At 41.2% G+C, this 22,348-nt stretch overlaps 1 protein-coding gene across 3 annotated transcripts in view; it reads left to right on the plus strand.

Moving 5' to 3' along the window:
* LOC143020998 (UV excision repair protein RAD23 homolog A-like) overlaps positions 1 to 22,348 on the plus strand; it is a 126,229-nt gene that overhangs the window by 17,968 nt on the left and 85,913 nt on the right. For all 3 annotated transcript variants that reach the window (XR_012965964.1, XM_076178090.1, XM_076178091.1), the window contains exons 3-4: positions 19,121 to 19,308; positions 21,207 to 21,346. Coding sequence is in view for 2 of the 3 variants with exons in the window: in XM_076178090.1 (XP_076034205.1) it covers positions 19,121 to 19,308; positions 21,207 to 21,346 (328 nt within the window). In the remaining variant the exon portion in view is untranslated. The remainder of the gene's footprint in view (positions 1 to 19,120; positions 19,309 to 21,206; positions 21,347 to 22,348) is intronic.

The following is a 22,348-nucleotide window of genomic DNA, read 5'->3' on the forward strand; positions in this document are numbered from 1 at the left end:
TGCTCACCCTGAGCATGGGGATTGTTCTCACCCAAATGTTTGTATAAATTGTTAAGGAGAGCATAATGCCAGGGATAAGAACTGCATAATTTACAAGAAGGAACAGGATGCACTACTAAAAGCCCATGCAGAACATATTAGTGTTGGTCATGCTAAAAGAATACTAATTAATTCCAAAAGATAGTGATGTTGTTAATACAAATAGTAAAGTGGATCAGCCAACTGTAGAACCCTAAAAACAATTACAAGGTGCACAAATACAACACCTACAAACCATTTACACCATGAAATAAAAGTCCTCAAAGTCAAGGACCACCTCGACATGAGAGGCACACAAACACTTGCCGTAGCCACCACAAACACATCACACCCGCTACACTACATAGCAGAACACCCACACACACCAAGAAACGTTAAAACAACACCCAAACACCTGTATCACACACACATACTCTATTCTCTTCCTCCACAACCACCAAATACCAGCCTCCGGAAACATATTCATAATCATATCACTCACTGCTCCATTAACACACTGAAAGACAACACACTGCTGCATGCCAGACCCCCCCTGATATCCACCCTTCTGAATCCTCTCTCCCACGAAAGGACAGAGTCCACCTGGCCAGACTGCAGTGCGGCCACCACCCAGCTACCAGAAGAGGCTGGATTGTGAACAGCTGCCCAGGATGTAACACTTCACCCCATACCATACAACACATAATGGAAGACTGCATTATACACAATCATGCACGCAAACAACACAACATACACTCTATAAAGGATTTGTGGGAAAACCCAGTTTTGGCTGTGGCATTCCTTGGGGAGACGGGACTGCTCGGACAGACAGTCTAGGGAACGACAACAACAACTGTAGAACCCAATAGAAATAAAAATGCCAATATGAATTCTTCTGTTAACACTGAACCCAAGCCTCAGTGTAAAAGTGTTACTATCAAATCTAATTGTCTTTCTTCTTCTCAACTTGGAATTTCTAATACTTCTCAATCCTCCTCTGCAGAGGTTTCCTCACCCCTTGTTGAAGGGGTGTCTCCTGCCCCATCTGGAGGGGCACCTAAGGTTTCTATTGTTGAAACCTCACAGGCTTCTTCCAATGAAGCCTCCTCTCAGGCAATCTCTCTTCCAGACTTAGGGGACTTCCCAGTAGAGGGATTGCTGACTAGTGTGCCTCACTCAGTAGAGGTGCACAGAAGCAATGAGGATCAACCAACTCTAGAATCTAATAGAAAAACAAATACTAATACGAATTCTTCTGTTAACCCCTTCCATACGGTGCCGCACACGTAGGCGTCATGGGGAGCGAGTGTATTCGCGAGGCTGCCATATCGGCGTCTTGATTATATTTATTGTAGTCGCTCCTCCATAATGACATTCTTTCTAATTCTTTTGTAATTGCATTTTCTATGGTTATCAAAATTCACGGGTGAAGAGAGAACGATCGATATAAGCGGTGACTATATTTTATGATGCGAGTATTATTACGACACGTCGTACGGCTGGCATTGGCTGCTGCCACCGAGATCTAAGTCCATGACGCCTACGTGTGCGGCACCGTATGGAAGGGGTTAATGCTGAACCCAAGCCTCAGTGTGAAAGTCACTATTAGACCTAATCGTTCTTCTCCACAACTTGGAAATTCTACTACTCAATCCTCCTCTGCGGAGGTTCTCTCATACCCTGTTGAGGGAATGTCTCCTGCCCCATCTAGAGGGGCACCTAAGGTCTCCATTGCTGAAACCTCACAGGGTTCCTTCAGTAAAGCCTCCTCTCATACAATCTCTCTCCCTAACTTGGGGGGCTCCCCAGTAAAGGGACCACTGACTGGTGTGCTTCACTCAGTTGAGGTGCACAGAAGCAAAGCTATGGAGTCTGAACCTGTGTGCAGTAAAAGACTCCACAGTCCACCCTCATCTCCATCTTCTTCCTCATATCGTGATATGCAATCTAAGAAAGGAACTAATAATTCAGACTCTACATCAACATCTGTCGGACCATTGTCAGAGAGGAGGATGCCACCCGCGAAAGCAATTAGAAAAGAACCCATCTTGTAAACCCTCTCTCTCCCAACCTTCTCTTCTCAGACTAGGAGACCCAAAAAAGAAAAAGAAAACTGTATAATGTCTATAATTCTATGGAATATTCAATGTTTTAATTCTCATCGAGAGCAGGTTCAGATTCTCTTTAAAGAACATGATGTGTCTGCTATTTGTCTCCAAGAGACTATGCTTGGTGATTTATCCCCTAATGTTGGACTTAATTATAAATTTTACAGATCTCCTATGATTGGGGGTACTGATATCATTGTTAACAAGTCTGTAAACCACAGAAGTGTCTGCCTACATTTAGTGTTGCAGGCTTATGCAATACAAATTTTTACCACTAAATGGATCACTTTATGTTCATTGTATTTGGAACCTGAACTGGAAAATAGACTTCTAGACATATATAACCACTCCTGTCAGTTTGAGGTAAATGACCTACAATCTTTAGTCAACCAGCTTCCTCAGCCTTTTATTTTAATGGGTGACTTTAACACCAAGCATCCTCTATGGGGTGAATCAAGGTGTGACCCCTGGGGCAATGTAATTGAAGAATTTATTGATAATAATGATGTCATTTTGATGAATGACTGTTCCAAAACTAGGTTTGATGTCTTTCACAACTCAAGTTCTGCTATAGACCTAACTATTTGTTCATCATCCTTAAGATTAGACTACAGTTGGTCAATAGATGAAGATCTACATGGTAGCAACCACTGGCCTATCCATATCAAATATTTAAAGAACATTTCCTTCTCTTGCTTACCTAAACCCCCCCGAGGCCCAGTACTTTGATGTAGGCCAGCCAGGTGCAACCATACTGGAGAGGTCAGCCCCAAACTACCAGACGAAAACTGAGCCAAAAGAAGAACTTCTTCTTTTTTTTTTTTTTTTTTTTTTTTCTTCTTCTTCTTTTTCTTCTTTTTCTTCTTCTTTTTTCTTCCTTTTCTTCCTTTTCTTTTTTCTTCTTTTTCTTCTTCTTTTTCTTTTTCTTCTTTTTCTTCTTTTTCTTCTTCTTTTTCTTCTTTTTCTTCTTTTTCTTCTTCTTTTTCTTCTTTTTCTTCTTTTTCTTCTTCTTTTTCTTCTTTTTCTTCTTCTTTTTCTTCTTCTTCTTCTTTTTCTTCTTCTTTTTCTTTTTCTTCTTCTTTTTCTTCTTCTTTTTCTTCTTCTTTTTCTTCTTTTTGTGTGATTCCCCTATCCTTCATATTTGCTACCCTACTCTCCTTTTTCACCATCTTTCTCTAATACTTGTTAAGGAAGGTTCTGGTATCTTGGTGCCTCCCAAGCTACATGTCTGAACCCAGTCAAGTGGGGATGTATACCGTGAGGTCACTACTCCCTGCGAGGGCCGAAAGCTCACTGACTGGGGAATGCATGTTTGCGAGGCAGGTACTAGGCTACCGACTTCCTTTCTCCCTATCCAGTACACATGCAGTGTGACTATGCTGGACCCATCCTAAATGGGACAAAACAAAAGAGGTCAAACTTCCGGGTTGACAAAGTCTCTAACTCGCCTCCGAGACCCTGCATGTGTAAATAGTCGTTTCTGGAACTTCCAGACTGCAGAGACTTTTCTTTTATTGCTTGCGGCATCAGGCAACTGCAGTATCTTGTATGTACTGATCCTTCCTTCTCAATATATGGTGTGGCTTATAAATATATACGATCATGGCGGCTGTTGACGCTACACATTCTAAACCCCCACCAATGCCTGATCCTCCTAAACCCCCAGATCCCTCTCCTAATATTCCCACCCCAGGAGTAGGAGCTCCTAAAAAACCCATAGGTAACCTGCCATGTACTCTACCAAATGAAGACGAGAGAATTCCTTATATTAATTCTCTCCCCTCAGACTTGAATTGTTCCAAATTTTTGGAGATGTTTGGAAAGTTCGGAGAAATTAAAGTTATAAAGTATTGTGAAACTAGAAAATTTGAATCTTGGAGAATATGGATAGAATTTGCTTCTCATAAGGATGCCGTTAATGCTTTTAAGCATGCATCTTTGGAGAGCTTAAAATTCAATTTAATTCAAAAAGTTCCCCACAATTTTAATGTGGACTTATTTTATCCAGATAGAGTTAATGAGGAAACAACAGAAAGAAGTGCTGAGAGGACACCTCTATCTGCCAGGTGGCTAATTGTTTAAAAAAACATTTGAGATCAATGGTAGGAACAATTAACAACTCTGATATTACCAGGTTCGGAAAGAACAGATTTTTGGTTTCTACAAGGTCTTACAGACAAGGGCACATGATTTCTAAACTTAAAAACAGATATAATAAAAGAGGTCAAACCACACTATAATTTTAGTTATGCCAAGGGAGTAGTTTTCAGTCAAGATTTATATGACCTGTCTGATGAGGAACTACTTGAAATGTGTGATAAAATTTGGAAATTTTTCAAGGTACCTAAGTCAAAAATGATTATTTTTACATTTAAAAATGATCAAATTCCAGAATATATATACATAGACAGAGAAAGATTTCATGTCAGAACTTTTAAGCATAGACCACTACAATGCTTCAAGTGTTTTGGCTATGGTCACTCATCAAAGGTATGCACAAAAGATCAGCTATGTGCAACCTGTTCATTACAAAAACATGAAGATGATTGTTCTAATCCTACATTATGTATAAATTGTAAGGGAAATCATAGTGCTAGATATAAAGAATGCGAGTCATTTAAAAAGGAAAAAGCAGCTATAGAGAAAGCTCAAGCAGAACATCTAAGCATTGTCCAGGAAAAAAAATGGAAATTAAATTAAGAATCAATCTATAAAATCCAATCCCAATCCAAAACTTCAGCCTTCCCCCTCTGAGCTTGAAGTGCATTCAACTTCTCAGACTTCATCTCGGAAAGCTCCTTCGTCCCCTCTCCAGGGGACTCCAAAGGCCTCTCAGGCAGCTATACTGCCTGATCTGGGTAATTCCCAGAATGACACCTTGATCAAAACCCTTCTTCAGGGGACTTCTCAGGCCTTACTAAAGACCTCCCAGGCAGCTTTACCGCCTGATCTGGGTAATTCCCAGAATGACCCCTTGATCAAAACCCCTCTCCAGGGAACTTATCAGGCCTCACTAAAGGCCTCCCAGGCAGCTTTGCCACCTGATCTGGGTAATTCCCAGAATAACCCCTTGACCAAAACCCCTCTCCAGGGAACTTCTCAGGCCTCACGAAAGACCTCTCAGACAGCTTTACCACCTGATCTGGATAACTCCCAGAATGACACCTTGATCAAAGCAACTCGTACAGCTCAGGTGCAAGATGTGGAGATGGAGCCTCAAAGACAAAAGAGACCCCATACTCCCTCACCATCAACTAAATCTTCACATCATGGTAGGACACCAAAGAAAGGAAATAGCAGAACTCTCGAGAACCTGTCATATTCCTCTACAAAACATAAACCGAATCTTCCCAAAACAAACCTGGAATACCAAATAAAAAAAACCATCCAATAACAAATAATGGCCCTATGTCAATGGAACATGCGAGGTTTCCATTTAAATAGAGAACAGATCAGTCAGACAAAACTCATAATGCATAATCTCAAGCACTCATCTGCCTGTGGCCCTGATAACATAAGCAACATCCACCTAAAACACATTGGACCACAAGGTATACACGCACTCACAAACATTGCAAACTACAGCTATTCACACAACACTATACCCGACATCTGGAAGCATGGTAAAATAATCACCATTCCAAAACCGAACAAAGACCCAACAATCCCAACATCGCACCGCCCAATCACACTTCTCTGCACCCCCTCTAAAGTCATTGAACGCCTAATACTTAAACTTGTCACACCATATATTCCCCTTGCTGACTCACAACACGGCTTTAGGCCACTACACTCCACAAACACTCTTCTGACAAACCTCACACAAAGAATTTTTGATGGCATCAATTCAGATAGGCCCCACCACAGAACACTTCTTGTAACATTGGACATTAGTAAAGCTTTTGATGCTATCCCCCGCCACAACCTAACAAATAAAATATATAACACAGACATGCACAATAACACCAAAAGATGGCTGGCCAATTATCTGGCAGGTAGGAATGCTCATGTGTCATATAATGGCCAATCATCGCACATCAGAAACATTAAGAACGGAGTACCACAGGGCTCAGTTCTATCCCCCACATTATTTAATCTATACATGCATGACTTACCCACGCCAGACACCTCAGAAATACAAATCTCTTCCTACGCAGACGACATAACAATCACATGCACACATCGTAACACAGACAAAGCTGCAGAAATAATCCAGCCTTACCTTGACACACTCAACACATGGTTCATCACAAACAGACTCAAAATAGCTCCAACCAAATCTACAGCAACACTTCTCACCAACTGGACAAAAGAACACAAATACATACCTCATCTCTACATCAACAACACTCTAATACCACACACAAACACACCGAAAATTCTTGGTGTAACATACGATACATCCATGTCTTTCAAACAACACCTCACAAACATAAAAAACAAATGCACACCTAGACTTAACGCACTTAAGTCAATCACAGGAACAACATTTGGACAAAACAAAGAAACTAATATAACAATATACAAACAATGCATACGCTCAGTGATGAATTATGCGAGTCCTGCATGGGCTCCTAATCTCAGTGAGACACACCACAACACCCTTCAAATCATACAAAACAAAGCCCTAAAAACAATTACAGGCTGCACAAATACATCACCTACAGACCATTTACACCATGAAACAAAAGTCCTCAAAGTCAAGGACCACCTCGACATGAGAGGCACACAAACACTTGCTGCAGCCACCACAAACACATCACACCCGCTACACTACATAGCAGAACACCCACACACACCAAGAAACATTAAAACTACACCCAAAGACCTTTATTACGCACAGATACTCTCTTCTCTTCCTCCACAACCACCAAATACCAGCCTCCGGAAACATATTCATAATCATATCACTCACCGCTCCATTAACACACTGAAAGACAACACACTGCTGCATGCCAGACCCCCTGATATCCACCCTTCTGAATCCTCTCTCCCACGAAAGGACAGAGTCCACTTGGCCAGACTGCGATGCGGTCACCACCCAGCACTTCTAAGCTACCAGAAGAGGCTGGACGACCATGTTGTGAACAGCTGCCCAGGATGTAACACTTCACCCCATACCATACAACACATAATGGAAGATTGCATTATACACAATCATGCACGCAAACAACACAACATACACTCTATAAAGGATTTGTGGGAAAACCCAGTTTCGGCTGTGGCCTTCCTTGGGGAGACGGGACTGCTCGGACAGACAGTCTTGGGAACGACAACAACAACAACAACAACAGATCCGGGTTCTTTTTAAAGAACATAATTTAGCCGCCATTTATCTACAAGAAACTAAACTGGGCAATGTTATACCCAACTGTGGACACAACTTTACATTCTACAAATCCCCACCACCTGTAGATGAACGTGCTCATGGTGGCACAAGTATTATTTTGACCAAGTCATTACCACAAAAAGCTGTACAATTAAACACGATACTACAAGCTTATGCAACACAAATCTTCATTAATAAATGGATCACTTTGTGCTCCCTATATCTAGAACCTGACTTAGAATCTCGATTAGTGGACAGAGATGGTAATCCAAGGCAATTAGAAGTTAACGATTTACAATCACTTTTAAACCAACTACCTCAACCTTTCATTTTAATGGGGGATTTTAATGCAAAGCATACATTATGGGGAGAAAATAGATGTGACCATCGTGGACTTTTAATTGAAGAACTACTAGACTATAATGATATAGTTTTAATGAACGATGGTTCCCCCACAAGGTTTGATGTAGTCCACAACTCCAATTCTGCAATTGATCTTACAATATGCTCATCATCTTTAAGATTAGATTATCAGTGGTCAGTGGATGATAATCCCTATGGAAGTGACCACTTTCCCATACATCTTAAGTATGTCCAAAATATACCCTCCCCATGTTTGCCCAAATGGAAGACAAAGGAAGCAAATTGGCAACACTATGAAAGATCCACCAAAGTCACTCGTAAAGCTAATGATTTCCCTAGTCCTTCAGCTGCATACGAATATCTAACTAGTATAATAACTGGAGGAGCTATGCTATCAGTTCCCAAAACAACAGGGAAACCTCAACGTCCACTGATACCTTGGTGGAATAGTAATTGTGCCTTGAGCAGAAATATTACTAGAGCCTGTTACAAACGTTATCGAAGACATCCAATCCTGATAAACAGGTTGATAACAAGAGAAACCTTGCTAAACAAAAGCAAATTTTCAAAAGCAAGGAGAGAGACGTTCATAAGATACATATCAGAATTAAAGTATTCCCCACTTATTTTAGTTTGGGACAGAATACGCAAACTATCAGGGAAATTTTCCCCCTCCCCCCTGCCCTTTCTAAAAATCAACTTGGTTGTTATATCAGATACAAGAGAAGTGGCAGAGGCATTTGCACAGCACTACTCAAATATCTCAAGTGCCAGTCACTACTCCCCTGAATTCCACAGTATAAGGAACACAACAGTAGTTACTCCGCCTGCTTGCACTAATGCTGAGGCATATAACACTCCATGTAACATCATCGAATTTGAACATGCCTTATCTTTATCTTCACCAACAGCACCTGGAGAAGATGATATCACATATGCAATGATTTCCCATCTACCTCGGGAGTCTAAAAAATTCTTTATTGATGTTTTTAATGAATTTTGGTGTTCAGGAACCTCTTATAAGTTGTGGAAAAACTGTTATAGTTCCATTTTTGAAACCTGGAAAAAACCCTAGTGATCCCAAAAGTTACAGGCCTACAGCTCTTACCAACTGTATTTTTAAGATCTATGAACGAATGGTGAATATTCGTTTGGTGTGGCTCCTAGAATCAAAGAATTTATTATCAGAGAGGCAATATGGCTTCCACAAAAACAGAAGTACTTTGGATCCCCTATTATATCTCACACGTGAGATACAAAATGCTTTTGCAATCCGAAATCAGACCATTGCAGTGTTCTTCGATTTGGAAAAAGCTTTTGACTCTACCTGGAGAGCCGGTATTTTAAAACAGCCAGCAGATTGGAATATCGGTGGCAATATGTTTAACTTTGCCAAAGATTTTTTATCAAATCGATACTTAAAAGTGCGAATAGGCTCTACCCTATCATCAGAATATCTACAGGAAGAAGGTATTCCACAAGGAAGTGTCCTTAGCACAACCTTCTTTAGTGTTGCCATTAATGGATTACTTGAACAACTCCCTGTCGGAGTAATTGGCCAAGCATTCGCAGATGATATTGTTTTTATATGTAGTAAATCTACTGCAGTTGAAGCCTGTATCAAAATTCAGAATGCAATTAATGCTGCTACTAAATGGGCAAATAATAAAGGATTTAAATTCTCTACCGAAAAAACTAAAGCTATACGCTTTTGTAGAACACAAAAAAGGGAAGTAATCCCAACATTATTTTTAGAAGACTCAATTATAATATATGGAGACGAAGTTAAATATTTAGGAATTGTTTTTGACAAAAAATTAACTTTTGCTAACCATGTAAATGAGACAGCAGTTAATGTCAAACAACGATGTAACATTCTTAAAGTTGTTAGTGGCATGAATTTTGGAGCTGACCGTACTGCACTATTAAGATTATATCAAGCCATATGCCTAAGTAAGATTGATTATGGCTCTCAGGTTTATGCCTCAGCATGTAAGACACTATTGAAAAAACTGGATGTAGTACACAACATGACGCTGCGTATTTGCACTGGGGCTTTTAAGACTTCTCCTGTTGAAAGTCTTTATGTGGACTCTGGTTTTCCCCCTCTTTCCATTCGAAGGGAAGAACAGGGTCTCAGATATATGTCGAGCGCTAACTACAAGTATATAAAACAACCTATCGACAGAGCACCCACTAAACCTACTTTGCCTAAGCCCCTTGAAGTGAGATTAAACAATAGTACAAGAGAGGTAGGCCTTATTCCTCCTCTAGTTATGGAAATTACTTTTGCAAAATACCCTCCATGGTGTAGGCCACCTATAAACATTTGCCAAATGAAAGAAAGCAAAAAGAACAACTTAAAGTGCTCAACTGAAAAGTAACTTCTTAGCCCATATTTCTGAACACAACAACTCGATTTCTGTATACACTGATGGGTCAAAAACGGCTACTGGAACTGGATGTGCTATCATCCTTGGAGAGAAAATAATTATAAAGAGCCTTCCCAATCAATTCTCAATTTTTTATGCAGAAATTTATGCTATCTATAGCTGTCTAAAATTTATTTTTAACACAAGCAGAAATGAGGATTCATATATTATTTATTGTGATGCCCAAAGTGCATTGACAGCGCTACAAGGATTGATACCCTCTAATCAACTTATCCAAGAGGTGCAGAATTGGCTGGTCCTCCTGCACTCTTGAAAACAAGTTGACATAAAGTTCTGCTGGGTTCCTTCACACATGGGAATTCGTGAAAATGAGCAAGCTGATACAGCTGCCAAACAGGCAGCTTCCACCCCGGGTTCCCGCTCTAAAAAGGTTCCCTGCGAAGACCTAAAAAAAATTTTTTAGATCATACTGTAGGATCAGGTGGCAGGACCAATGGTCCAACACGAACAATAATTTTAAACTAAAGTCAATCAGACCTTCTGTCAGCCCCTGGACCTATACAGGGATGGACAGAAGGTCCAGCATAGTTTTAACACGCCTACGTATAGGGCACACATACCTAACCCACAAGTACCTCCTAACTAGTGGAGCAGAGAGACAGGTCCCCCAGTGCTCCAATTGTAATATTGACATCACAGTGAGGCATATACTTACTGAATGTCCTCTCTATACTGATCAAAGAAAAAAATTCAGTTGAGCCAATAAACCGCTAACAAGTATTTTAGGAATGGATGCCCCTGTAGGAAAGGTTTGCAAATTTTTAAAAGAGACGAATTTATTTTATGATATTTAATTATATAATTTATGTTTGTTGTGAATGATTAGGATATACTTCTGTTTGTTGTAGATGAGTAGAGAAGTAAACCTTACTTGTTATGAATGTGAAAAATAGCATCTACATATTTTAAATATATAGAATAACTTTTATGATTTTATAACTAAAATAGATTGTATATTAGTATTTTATTGTATAGATAACTGGTTAACATATATGCGCTGAATGGCCTTTGGCTCCGGTGCGTGGCAAATAGCCACAAACTTCATAAATTCAATTCAATTCTTGCTTACCTAAATGGAAGACAGTCGAGGTTAATTGGGAATTATTTAGGAGATCCACAGAGATTGATTATAAGACTTGTGATTTTTCTAGTAACTGATGGATATGATTATCTGGTAGGCATCATACTTTCTGGTGCTTTTTCAACCATTCCTAGGGCAGCTGGTAAACCTCGACGCCCAGTAGTCCCCTGGTGGAACGATGAATGTGCTTTAAGCAGAAAGATTACAAGAACTTGCTTTAAGAGATATTTGAGATATCCTTGTTTAGTCAATAGGATAACATACAGAAGAGCTCGAGCAAAGCAGAAGAAAATCTTCAAGAAAACAAGGAGGAAATTCTTAATTAAATTTATTAGCGAGTTGAATTATGATTCTCCCCCTACCTTAGTATGCCCCCCCCCCCAAGCCCCATTCCTTGCGTGTTGCGAGGAAAAACGAGCTGTGCCAGCCAGGTCCAACCATGGTGGAGAGGTCAATCCTGAACTTCCAGAATAAAATTGTGCCAAACAGACAGATATAAATTGACAACCCCAGCCTGATCTTGATTATGAACTGGACTATTCTCTGGATTCCCCCCCGAGGCCCAGTACTTTGATGTAGTGGGGGGCTTCCGTGCAGTAAGGACGGGCTGAGCTGTGCCAGCCAGGTGCAACCATACTGGAGAGGGCAGCCCTGAGCTACCAGACGAAAACTGAGCCAAAAGAATTTTTTTTTTTTTTTGGGAGGGGGGGGTAGTGAATAGATAGGGGGTCCTTCACCCTTTTGCTTTGTGAACTCCCCTATCCCTATTCTTCATATTTGCTACCCTACTCTCCTTTTTCACCATCTTTCTCTAATACTTGTTAGGAAAGGTTCTGGTATCTTGGTGCCTCCCAAGCTACATGTCTGAACCCAGTCAAGTGGGAATGTATACCGTGAGGTCACTACTCCCTGCGAGGGCCGAAAGCTCACCACCTGGGGAATGCATGTTTGCGAGGCAGGTACTAGGCTACCGACTTCCTTTCTCCCTATCCAGTACACAGGCAGAGTGACTACGCCGGCCCCATCCTAAATAGGACAAAACAAAAGAGGACAAACCCTGGGTTGACAAAGTCTCCAACTCACCTCCGAGACCCTGCATGTGTAAATAGTCGTTTCTGGAACCTCCCAACTCTGCAGAGACTTTTTATTGCTTGCGGCATCAGACAACTGCAGTATCTCCTATGCATTTCCCATTCTTTCTTAATATATGGTGTGGCCTCATAGATATACACGATCATGGCGTCTGTTCAAACTGACTATTCTAAACCCCCACCACTACCTGATCCTCCTCCTCCTAAACCCCCCGATCCCTCTCCTAATATTGCCAATCCTAATGTTGATGCTATTGACTCAGCAAAAATAAAAACCCCTAGTTGAGGACTCCGGCTTGAAAAAAGACTTCGGTAAAATCAATCAATCAAATACAGACGCTCCTCTACTTACGTTCATTCGTTTTACGTTTTTTCGATTTTACGTTTGAACTGACGGTAAAAAAAAAATTGTAAAAAAAAAAAATTTTGAGTGAATTTTTTAGTTTACCGTGCTCTCCGTAGTTCAAACGATACTTGCGCACGACGCTGCATCCATTGTTTACATTGCGCAGACGACAAACTGAAAATGCCTTTCCTCCTCCTCCACCATCTCAATTTATGTTGCTTGAATTTAATCTATTTGAAATTAATGTTATTATTTTACAATGTTATGTGTTTAATTAATGATTTAGGGGTGTTTTATAAGATACGGTAATAGAATCTACCAATGTATAGTACAGTAACAACTTACGTTCATTTTCAACTTACATTCGGCCGTTCGGAACGTAACTAAAACATAAGTTGAGGAGTGTCTGTACTGCCCCTAATAGTCATAGAATCGTACATTTAAAATATGTCTCTCTTGATAAGAGTTATACAGACTTGTATGAAAAGTTCCGTAAATTTGGGCAAATTAAAGATCTCATTTCTTTCTAATCAGGATGCAGCTGCTGCCTGTTTGGATTATAATAATTGCAATGAGAATGAATCTTCGTCCCAACTTGTTGCTAGAGCGCCACCTAACCTGGATATCTTTTATCCAGAAAAGCCAGTAGAGGAAAGGAAGGAAAGTGTGCAGAGGCCTCCCAATCCAGCTAAGTGGCTTATTGTCACTCTTGCAAAAGAACGTGCTAACTTGTTCGAGTTTAGAAGATTCTTGAAGAGTCACCTTGGCTCTGGTAATTTGAATAACTCCCAGGTATCACGATTTGGAAGAAATTCCTTCCTAATTCATGTAAAATCTTATGAACAAGCTGCCATGGTGCTTAACTTGAAACAGAAATCCGACATTAAGGAAGTCAAACCCCACTATACCTTTAGTTATGCCAAAGGGGTAATTTTTAATAGAGATCTGTATGACTTTGATGAAGAAGAAATTTTAGAAATGTGCCCAACTAATGTTTGGAAGGTTGCTAAAATCCCTCTTTCTTCTATGATTATTCCAAGTTTTTCTGGTGAAGATCTACCTCATTATGTAGAGATAGAAAAAGAGATTGTTTATGTGAATCAGTTTAAGCCCCATCCCTTCAGTGCTTTAACTGCTATGGTTTTGGCCATCCTTCCCACAGATGTGCAAGAGACAAAGTTGAGGTGCACAGAATCAAAGCTATGGAGTCTGAAGCTGTGCGCAGTAAAAGACTCCACAGTCCACCCTCATCTCCATCTTCTTCCCCAAATCGTGATAGCAATCTAAGAAAGAAACTAATAACCCAGACTCTACATCGTCGGTCGGACCATTGTCAGAGAGGAGGATGCCACCTGCGAAAGCAAAGAAATTAGAAAAGAACCCACCTTGTAAACCCTCTCTCCCAGACTTCTCTTACCAGACCAGTAGACCCAAAAAAGAAAAAGAAAACAGTATAATGTCATCGAGAGCAGGTTGGGATTCTCTTGAAAGAACATGATGTGTCTGTTTTTTGTCTGCAAGAAACTATGCTTGGCAATTTATCCCCTAATGTTGGACTTAATTATAAATTTTACAGATCTCCTCCCATGATTGGGGGCCGTGCCCATGGAGGTACTGGTATCATTGTTAAGAAATCTCTAAACCACAGAAGTGTCCACATACATTTGGTGTTGCAGGCTTGTGCAGTACAAATCTTTACCACTAAATGGATCACTTTATGTTCTTTGTATTTGGAACCTGAACTGGAAGATCGACTCGTAGACATATATAACCACCCCCGTCAGTTTGAGTTAAATGACCTACAATCTTTGGTTGACCAGCTCCCCGAGCCTTTTATTCTAATGGGTGACTTTAACGCCAAGCATCCTCTATGGGGTGAAGCAAAGTGTGACCCCTGGGGCAATATAATTGAAGAATTTATTGATAATAACGATGTCATTTTGATGAATGACTGTTCCAAAACTAGGTTTGATGTCTTTCACAACTCAAGTTCTGCTATAGACCTAACTATTTGTTCATCAGCCTTAAGATTAGACTACAGTTGGTCAATAGATGAGTATTTACATGGTAGCGACCACTGGCCTATCCATATCAAATATTTAAAGAACACTCCCTCCTGTTGCTTACCTAAATGGAAGACAGGAGAGGCTAATTGGGAATTATTTAGGAGATCCACAGAGATTAATTATAAGATTAGCAATTTTGGTAGTAACTGATGCATATGACTACCTGGTAGACATGATACTTTCTGGTGCTTTCTCTTCCATTCCTAGGACAGCTGGTAAACCTCAACGCCCGTAGTCCCCTGGTGGAGCGATGAATGTGCTTTAAGCAGAAAGATTACAAGATCTTGCTATAAGAGATATCGGAGATACCCTTATTTAGTCAATAAGATAACGTGCAGAAGAGCTCAAGCAAAGCAGAAGAAAATCTTCAAGAAAGCAAGGAGGGAATCTTTCATTAAGTATATTAGCGAATTGAAATATGACTCTTCCCCTACCTTAGTATGGAATAGGATTCGAAAATTACAAGGAAAGTTTACTCCATCTCCTTTACCCATTCTGAAGATAAATGACTCTTTTATATCAGATACAAGAGAAGTAGCAGAGGCTTTTGGAAGACATTATGCTGATATTTCAAGCCCACTACATTATTCAGATGATTTCAGAATAATTAGAGCCAAGACCATGATTATTCCTCCTACCAATACGAACTCGGATGCATATAATCTTCTCTTCACCTTGGAAGAAATGGATCATGCTTTATCTTTATCCTCCCCAACCTCTCCTGGAGAGGATGACATTCTTTATTCCATGGTTGGTCACTTATCCATATCGTCGAAGAAATTCCTTTTAAATGTGCTGAACGGTTTTTGGTCTTTTGGATCTTCTCCTAAATCTTGGAAGACTTCAATCATCATAGGAATCTTAAAGGCAGGAAAAGACTCTCATGACTCACAAAGTTACAGACCTATTGCTCTCACTAGCTGCATTTGTAAGATCTATGAAAGAATGGTTAATACACGTTTACTTTGGTTTTTGGAATCTAAAAATCTGCTATCTAACAGACAGTTTGGATTTAGAAGAAATAAGTGCACTCTGGACCCCTTACTTTTTATCACTTGTGAGATCCAGAATGCCTTCGCAATTGAGAACTCTAGCATTGTTGTGTTTTTTGACTTGAAAAATGCCTACGATACTACCTGGCGGGGAGGCATTCTGAAGCAAGTTGCAGAGTCGGATATCGGGGGTAATATGTTCAATTGATTAAAGGACTTCTTGTCTGACCGTTATCTAAAAGTCCGAGTGGGCTCTTCTTTCTCTTGTGCATATCTCCAAGAGGAAGGGATTCCCCAAGGAAGTGTTCTGAGTCCTACACTCTTCAGCATAGCCATTAATAGTTTATTAGAGCAAGTTCCCACAGGAGTTCATGGATTGGCTTATGCTGATGACTTCGCTATTGTGTGCAGCAAATCGACAACATTAGAAACGGGCCATAAGGTTTTCCAGACTAAGACACAAGGAAGAAATACCAACACTATTCTTAGAGGGTGTCATATTACCGTATGAAGATGAAGTAAAATACTTGGGTCTGGTTTTGGATAAAAGGTTGACATTCACAAATCACATAAACGAGGTTGTATACACTATTAAACAGCGACTTGATATACTAAAGGTAGTGTCTCGTTTCAACTGGGGAGCAGATCGTGTAACTTTAATAAGGCTTTACCAAACATTGTGCCTTAGCAAAATGGATTACGGATGTCAAATTTATGGATCGGCATGTAAAAGTTCACTGAAGAAGCTTGATATAGTCCACAATATGGCTTTACGGATCTGTTCGGGAGCCTATAGAACATCTCCAGTGGATAGCTTGTATGTGGACGCAGGAATTCCTCCCCTGTTATGTATATTCGCAGGGAGGAATTAAGCCTTAGATATATATCTCGTGTCTTGACATCCAAACAGAATCCAAAGTTCATATTTGTAAAGCAGCCGGTAGACAGAGCTCCAAGGAAAAGTACTCTGCCGAAACCTTTAGAAGTGAGATGTGAAGTTGGGACAAAGAAAGTAGGACTTGTTCCTAACACAATTGCTGAGATCACGCCTCCCAAATTCCTTCCTTGGAACTGATGCCCCACTGAAATATGTCCTCTTAAAAAGAAGAAAAATAGAACTGCTGTAGAGCTAAAAAGTGAATTTTTAGAACATTTATCAGTACATGCTGATGCAATTTTTATTTATACAGATGGATCACAATCCCAAGATGGTGTTGGTTGTGCTGTTGTATCTGATAGCACAGTTTTAAAGAGAAAGTTGCCTGATTTTAGCTCTGTTTTTACTGCTGAACTGCTGGCAGTCAGCAACACCCTCAAATTTGTTTTTAATTCTGTTCCGTGTGGTAGGAACGTTGTTGTTTTTACGGATTCCATGAGCATTCTATCCTCTGTAAATAATTTGTTGCCTCATCATTTTTTAGTCCAAGAAATACAGGAATGGTTGATTCTCATCAACAACAGAAAGAAGATAAAAGTAAACTTTTGCTGGGTGCCGTCCCATGTGGGTGTCACTGGAAATGAAAAGGCCGATGCTGCAGCCAAAGCCGCCACTAGGCTCAGCCATATAACAGACCGAAAAGTCCCACATACGGACTTGAAACAAGTGATCCATTGTTATACAATGGAGAAGTGGCAAGAGCAATGGACAAGGCTGGACGGTAGTTATAAATTAAAAGAGATTCACCCCTTAGTGAACCCTTGGAAGTGTCCTCCTTTGGACAGAAGGTCAAGCATTGTCTTGACAAGACTGAGAATTGGCCATTCCTACATTACTCATAAATTTTTAATGGCAAGTGGAGCAGAAAGGCTGGCCCCCCAATGTCCCACTTGCCAAGTAGTTTTGACAATAAGACACATTTTAATTCAGTGCCCTGCATTCTCTAATAAGCGCAGGGCAAATTTTTTAACAGATTTATCTTTTAAAGAAATTTTAGGGGAGGAAGCTCGTGTGAAGAATGTTTTAAAGTTTTTAAAAGACAAATTTATTTTATGAAATTTAAAATTGTGTATATGAATGCTTGTGAGTGTATGTTGTTGATGTGTGTTCGTGAATGTTTATTGTTTTAACTGTTTTACTTGAATTTTTATCTAAAAGATAAATATGCGCTGAATGGCCTACCGGCTCCGTCGCTTGGCCTTCGTGCCAAAAATTCCATAAATCAATCAATCAATCTAAACACAATACTTCTATCTCTGTCTATACTGATGGCTCTAAGTCTAAGCAAGGTGTAGGCTCTGCTGAAGTTTTTAATGGGAAAATTATTAAACGTAAATTACCCTCTCTTTGCTCAAATTTCACTGCAGAAGCTTATGCAATACTCCTGGCAGTGAAAGAGATCTACTACAGTTGCTCAAATGAGCAAAGTTTCATTATACTGATTCCAACAGTGTTTTAGCTTCTCTTCGGCAACTTTTGCCCACTCACTCACTGGTGCAAGATGTGCAAGATTGGCTGGTCCTCCTGCACTCACGAAAACATACCAAGGTGAACTTTTGTTGGGTACCTGGTCACACCGGTGTCATGGGGAATGAAACGGCAGATAAAGCTTCAAAGTCGGCAGTAGCTGATCTACAGCCGACTACTGCCATCCATATACCCCATGGCGACCTTAAGGAGATTATACATACTCATATACAAAATAAGTGGCAGCATAGATGGAGCACCTTAACTGATAACTTGAAGCTAAAAAAGATCTGTCCCTTTATAAAGAAATGGGAATCATCCAGTTGCCCAAATAGAAGGAACAGCATCATCTTGACCAGATTGCGAATCGGACGTACACATCTGATGCACAGTTTTTTAATGACAGGTGACAACGAGCGGCAGGTACCATTCTGTCGTACATGTCAGGCTCACATTACTGTACAGCACTTTTTAACGGAGTGCATGTGTTTTCAACATGAGCGACGAGCATGTTCAATCACAGGTAAGTCCATGACGGACTTGCTTGATGATAATTGTGAAGTAGCCCGTGTGGTCAGATTTTTAAAGCTTATCAAGTTTTATCATCTATTATAACTCACTGTATTTTTCAATTTTATTATTATTATTATTATTATTATTATTATTTTTTTTTTTTTTTTTTTTTTTTTTTTTTTTATCTCTAAACTTTTAGCTTTCATAGCGCTGAATAGCCCTTGATGCTCCAGTGCTTGGCTTTTGAGCCTAAAACTCATAAACCAACCAACCAATCCATGAGAAAAAATGTATTGGGGTAGATGAATCCTGAACATTTAATGTGCTTAGTAATTAATTGCATTCCTCTCATTCAGGTAAAATTCTACAAGATGACACAACCATCGATTCCTATAGTATTGATGAGAAAAAATTTTTGGTTATCATGGTGACAAAGCCCAAATCACCAGCACCTCCGCCTGGACCCTCGGACCCTACAGAAACCGCAGGAGCAGCTAGCGAGTCTTCCACAGGGGCGGAAGGGGCTTCTGCACCAGAATCGAAAGTATGTTGCCTTTTTTTATGCTCCCTCTCTCTCTTTTCTCTCTCCATTTTCTTCCATTTCTTAGTCTTTATTCCTCCTATTTACTCTTTTTCATTCTGTACTTTCCTCTTTCCTCATTTTTGTCTTTCCCCTTTCTCCCCCTCTTTCTCATTTTTGTCTTTCCCCTTTCTCCCCCTCTTTCTCCTTTTTTCATTTTTGCCATCTTTCTCCTGACTTCTCTCCCCTGCCTTTTTTTTTTTTTCTTTTTCTTTTTTTCCTCTTGCCTCTCATTTCTCCTTCCTCCTTTTTCTTTCCTTTCTCCCCACACTCCCTTCACTCTCCCCACCCTCCCTTCTCTCTCCCCACCCTCCCTTCTCTCTCCCCACACTCCCTTCACTCTCCTCACCCTCCCTTCTTTCTCCACACCCTCCCTTCTTTCTCCTCACCCTCCCTTCTTTCTCCTCACCCTCCCTTCTTTCTCCTCACCCTCCCTTCTTTCTCCTCACCCTCCCTTCTTTCTCCTCACCCTCCCTTCTTTCTCCTCACCCTCCCTTCTTTCTCCTCACCCTCCCTTCTTTCTCCTCACCCTCCCTTCTTTCTCCTCACCCTCCCTTCTTTCTCCTCACCCTCCCTTCTTTCTCCTCACCCTCCCTTCTTTCTCCTCACCCTCCCTTCTTTCTCCTCACCCTCCCATCTCATTCCCCACCTCCCCCCTCCCTCTCCTCTCTCTCCTCCTCCTCCTCCTCTTTCTTCTCTCCTCCTCCCTCTCTATCTCTCTCCTCCTCCCCCCTCCCCCTCCCACTTTCACCCTCCCCTCTCCCCCTCCCACTTTCACCCTCCCCTCTCCCCCTCCCACTTTCACCCTCCCCTCTCCCCCTCCCACTTTCACCCTCCCCTCTCCCCCTCCCACTTTCACCCTCCCCTCTCCCCCTCCCCTCTCCCCCTCCCACTTTCACCCTCCCCTCTTTCCCTCTCCCCTCTTTCCCTCTCCTCTTCTTCCCCTCTCCTCTTCTTCCCCTCTCCTCTTCTTCCCTCTCCCCTCCGTCCCTCTCCCCTCCGTCCCTCTCCCCTCCGTCCCTCTCCCCTCCGTCCCTCTCCCCTCCGTCCCTCTCCCCTCCGTCCCTCTCCCCTCCGTCCCTCTCCCCTCCGTCCCTCTCCCCTCCGTCCCTCTCCCCTCCGTCCCTCTCCCCTCCGTCCCTCTCCCCTCCGTCCCTCTCCCCTCCGTCCCTCTCCCCTCCGTCCCTCTCCCCTCCGTCCCTCTCCCCTCCGTCCCTCTCCCCTCCGTCCCTCTCCCCTCCATCCCTCTCCCCTCCATCCCTCTCCTCTCCTTCCCTCTCCTCTCCTTCCCTCTCCTCTCCTTCTCTCTCCCCTCTCCTTGCCTCTCCTCTCTCCTTCCCTCTCCCCTCTTCTTCCCTCTCCCCTCTCCTTCCCTCTTCCTCTCCTTCCCTCTTCCTCCCTCCCTCCCCTTTCCCTCTTTCACCTTTCCCTCTTTCACCTTTCCCTCTTTCACCTTTCCCTCTTTCCCCTTTCCTCTTTTCCCTTTCCTCTTTTCCCTTTCCTCTTTTCCCTTTCCTCTTTTCCCTTTCCTCTTTTCCCTTTCCTATTTCCCCTTTCCTCTTTCCTCTTTCTCCTTTCCCCTTACCCTCTCTCCCCCCCCTCCTCTATCTTCCTCTTTCTTCTGCCCACCTCGTCACTCTCTCTCCTTTCTCATGTATGCTTGATTATATGCAAAGTTGGTATTCTATAATATAGATGCTACTTAGCTAAGGTAATTTTGCTCTATAGTGCTAACCTCATTAGTTAACCCTGTTTCTTCAATGGCATCCATGACTTGATTTATTTTTATAAACAGTAAAGGAATTATATTTAGTTGCAAGGGATGTCCCCATATTGATCAATTCTTCATTATGTATCCTTAGGATGAAGGAGCAACTTCAGAACCAGCCTCAGCAGGTGCAGCCAAGCCAGATTCAGAATCAACTACTCCAGCCACAACATCTTCCACTAGTACTTCAGGCACGACCACCACCACCACACCTGCAGCACAGCCTACAGGAGGGTATGTACTTGATTTATTTTTAAATCGGGGAAATGGGTGGGAGTGGGTGCATGCCTTTTGACTTAGCTACCTCCCTTATAAGGGGAAAAAAAAGCCCTTGCAATAGGTAGATCAACAAGTTCACAGACACTTCTTGAGAGAATGTGTTATTCCCTGGAAAAAATTACTTTAGGTCATTATGGTGTGTATTTACCTAGTTGTATTACACGGGAAGGGATCTATGCTCATGGTGACCTGTCTTGTATCTTTCAGCATGAAGTTTTTTCTTAAAATCTTGAATAGTATTTGCATACACTATTTATAAGTTATTTCAGATATCCAGCACTCTTTGTGGGAAGCTATTCTTTTTCCAATCTCTTCTATAGTTATCCTTTTTGAGTTTCTTTTCATGACCTCTTGTTTTTCCATTGTCATTTTAAGTAAATCATTCCTATCAAGGATTTCTATTCCTTTCATGATTCTAAATATGGTCAATAGATCACCTCTTTCTCTTCTCTGTTCCAATGTTGGTAGTTCCAATTTCAATAATCTTTGTTCGTATGTTAATTTGGAAAGAGCTGGTGCCAACTTTTTCATTGCTCTCTGTATTCTTTCTAGTTTCCTTGGTGGATTGAAAAGTGTAATGAGAAATAGACATCTGGGAATGGATGCTAAGAGGAGGTTATATGAAGGAGTGATTGTGCCAACAGCATTGTACAGGGCAGAAACATGGAACATGAGAGAGGAAGAGAGAAGGAGGATGAATGTTTTTGAGATGAAATATCTGAGAAGTATGATAGGGGTTACTAGGCTAGATAGAGTGAGAAATGAGGAGGTGAGGATGAGAACAGGGGTGGAAAGGGAACTGGGAGATAGGGTTGATGAAAGGGTATTAGGATGGTTTGGACACATGGAAAGAATGAGTGAAGAAAGATTAGTAAAAGAAGTGTGGAAGGCAGAGGTGGAAGGAGTGAATATGAGGGGGCGTCCTAGGATGAGATGGATGGATGGGGTGAAAGGGGG

This window comes from Oratosquilla oratoria, chromosome 41 (genome assembly GCF_046742065.1).
Source record: "Oratosquilla oratoria isolate Oo_2021 chromosome 41, ASM4674206v1, whole genome shotgun sequence".
NCBI classification, from domain to species: Eukaryota; Metazoa; Arthropoda; class Malacostraca; order Stomatopoda; family Squillidae; genus Oratosquilla; species Oratosquilla oratoria.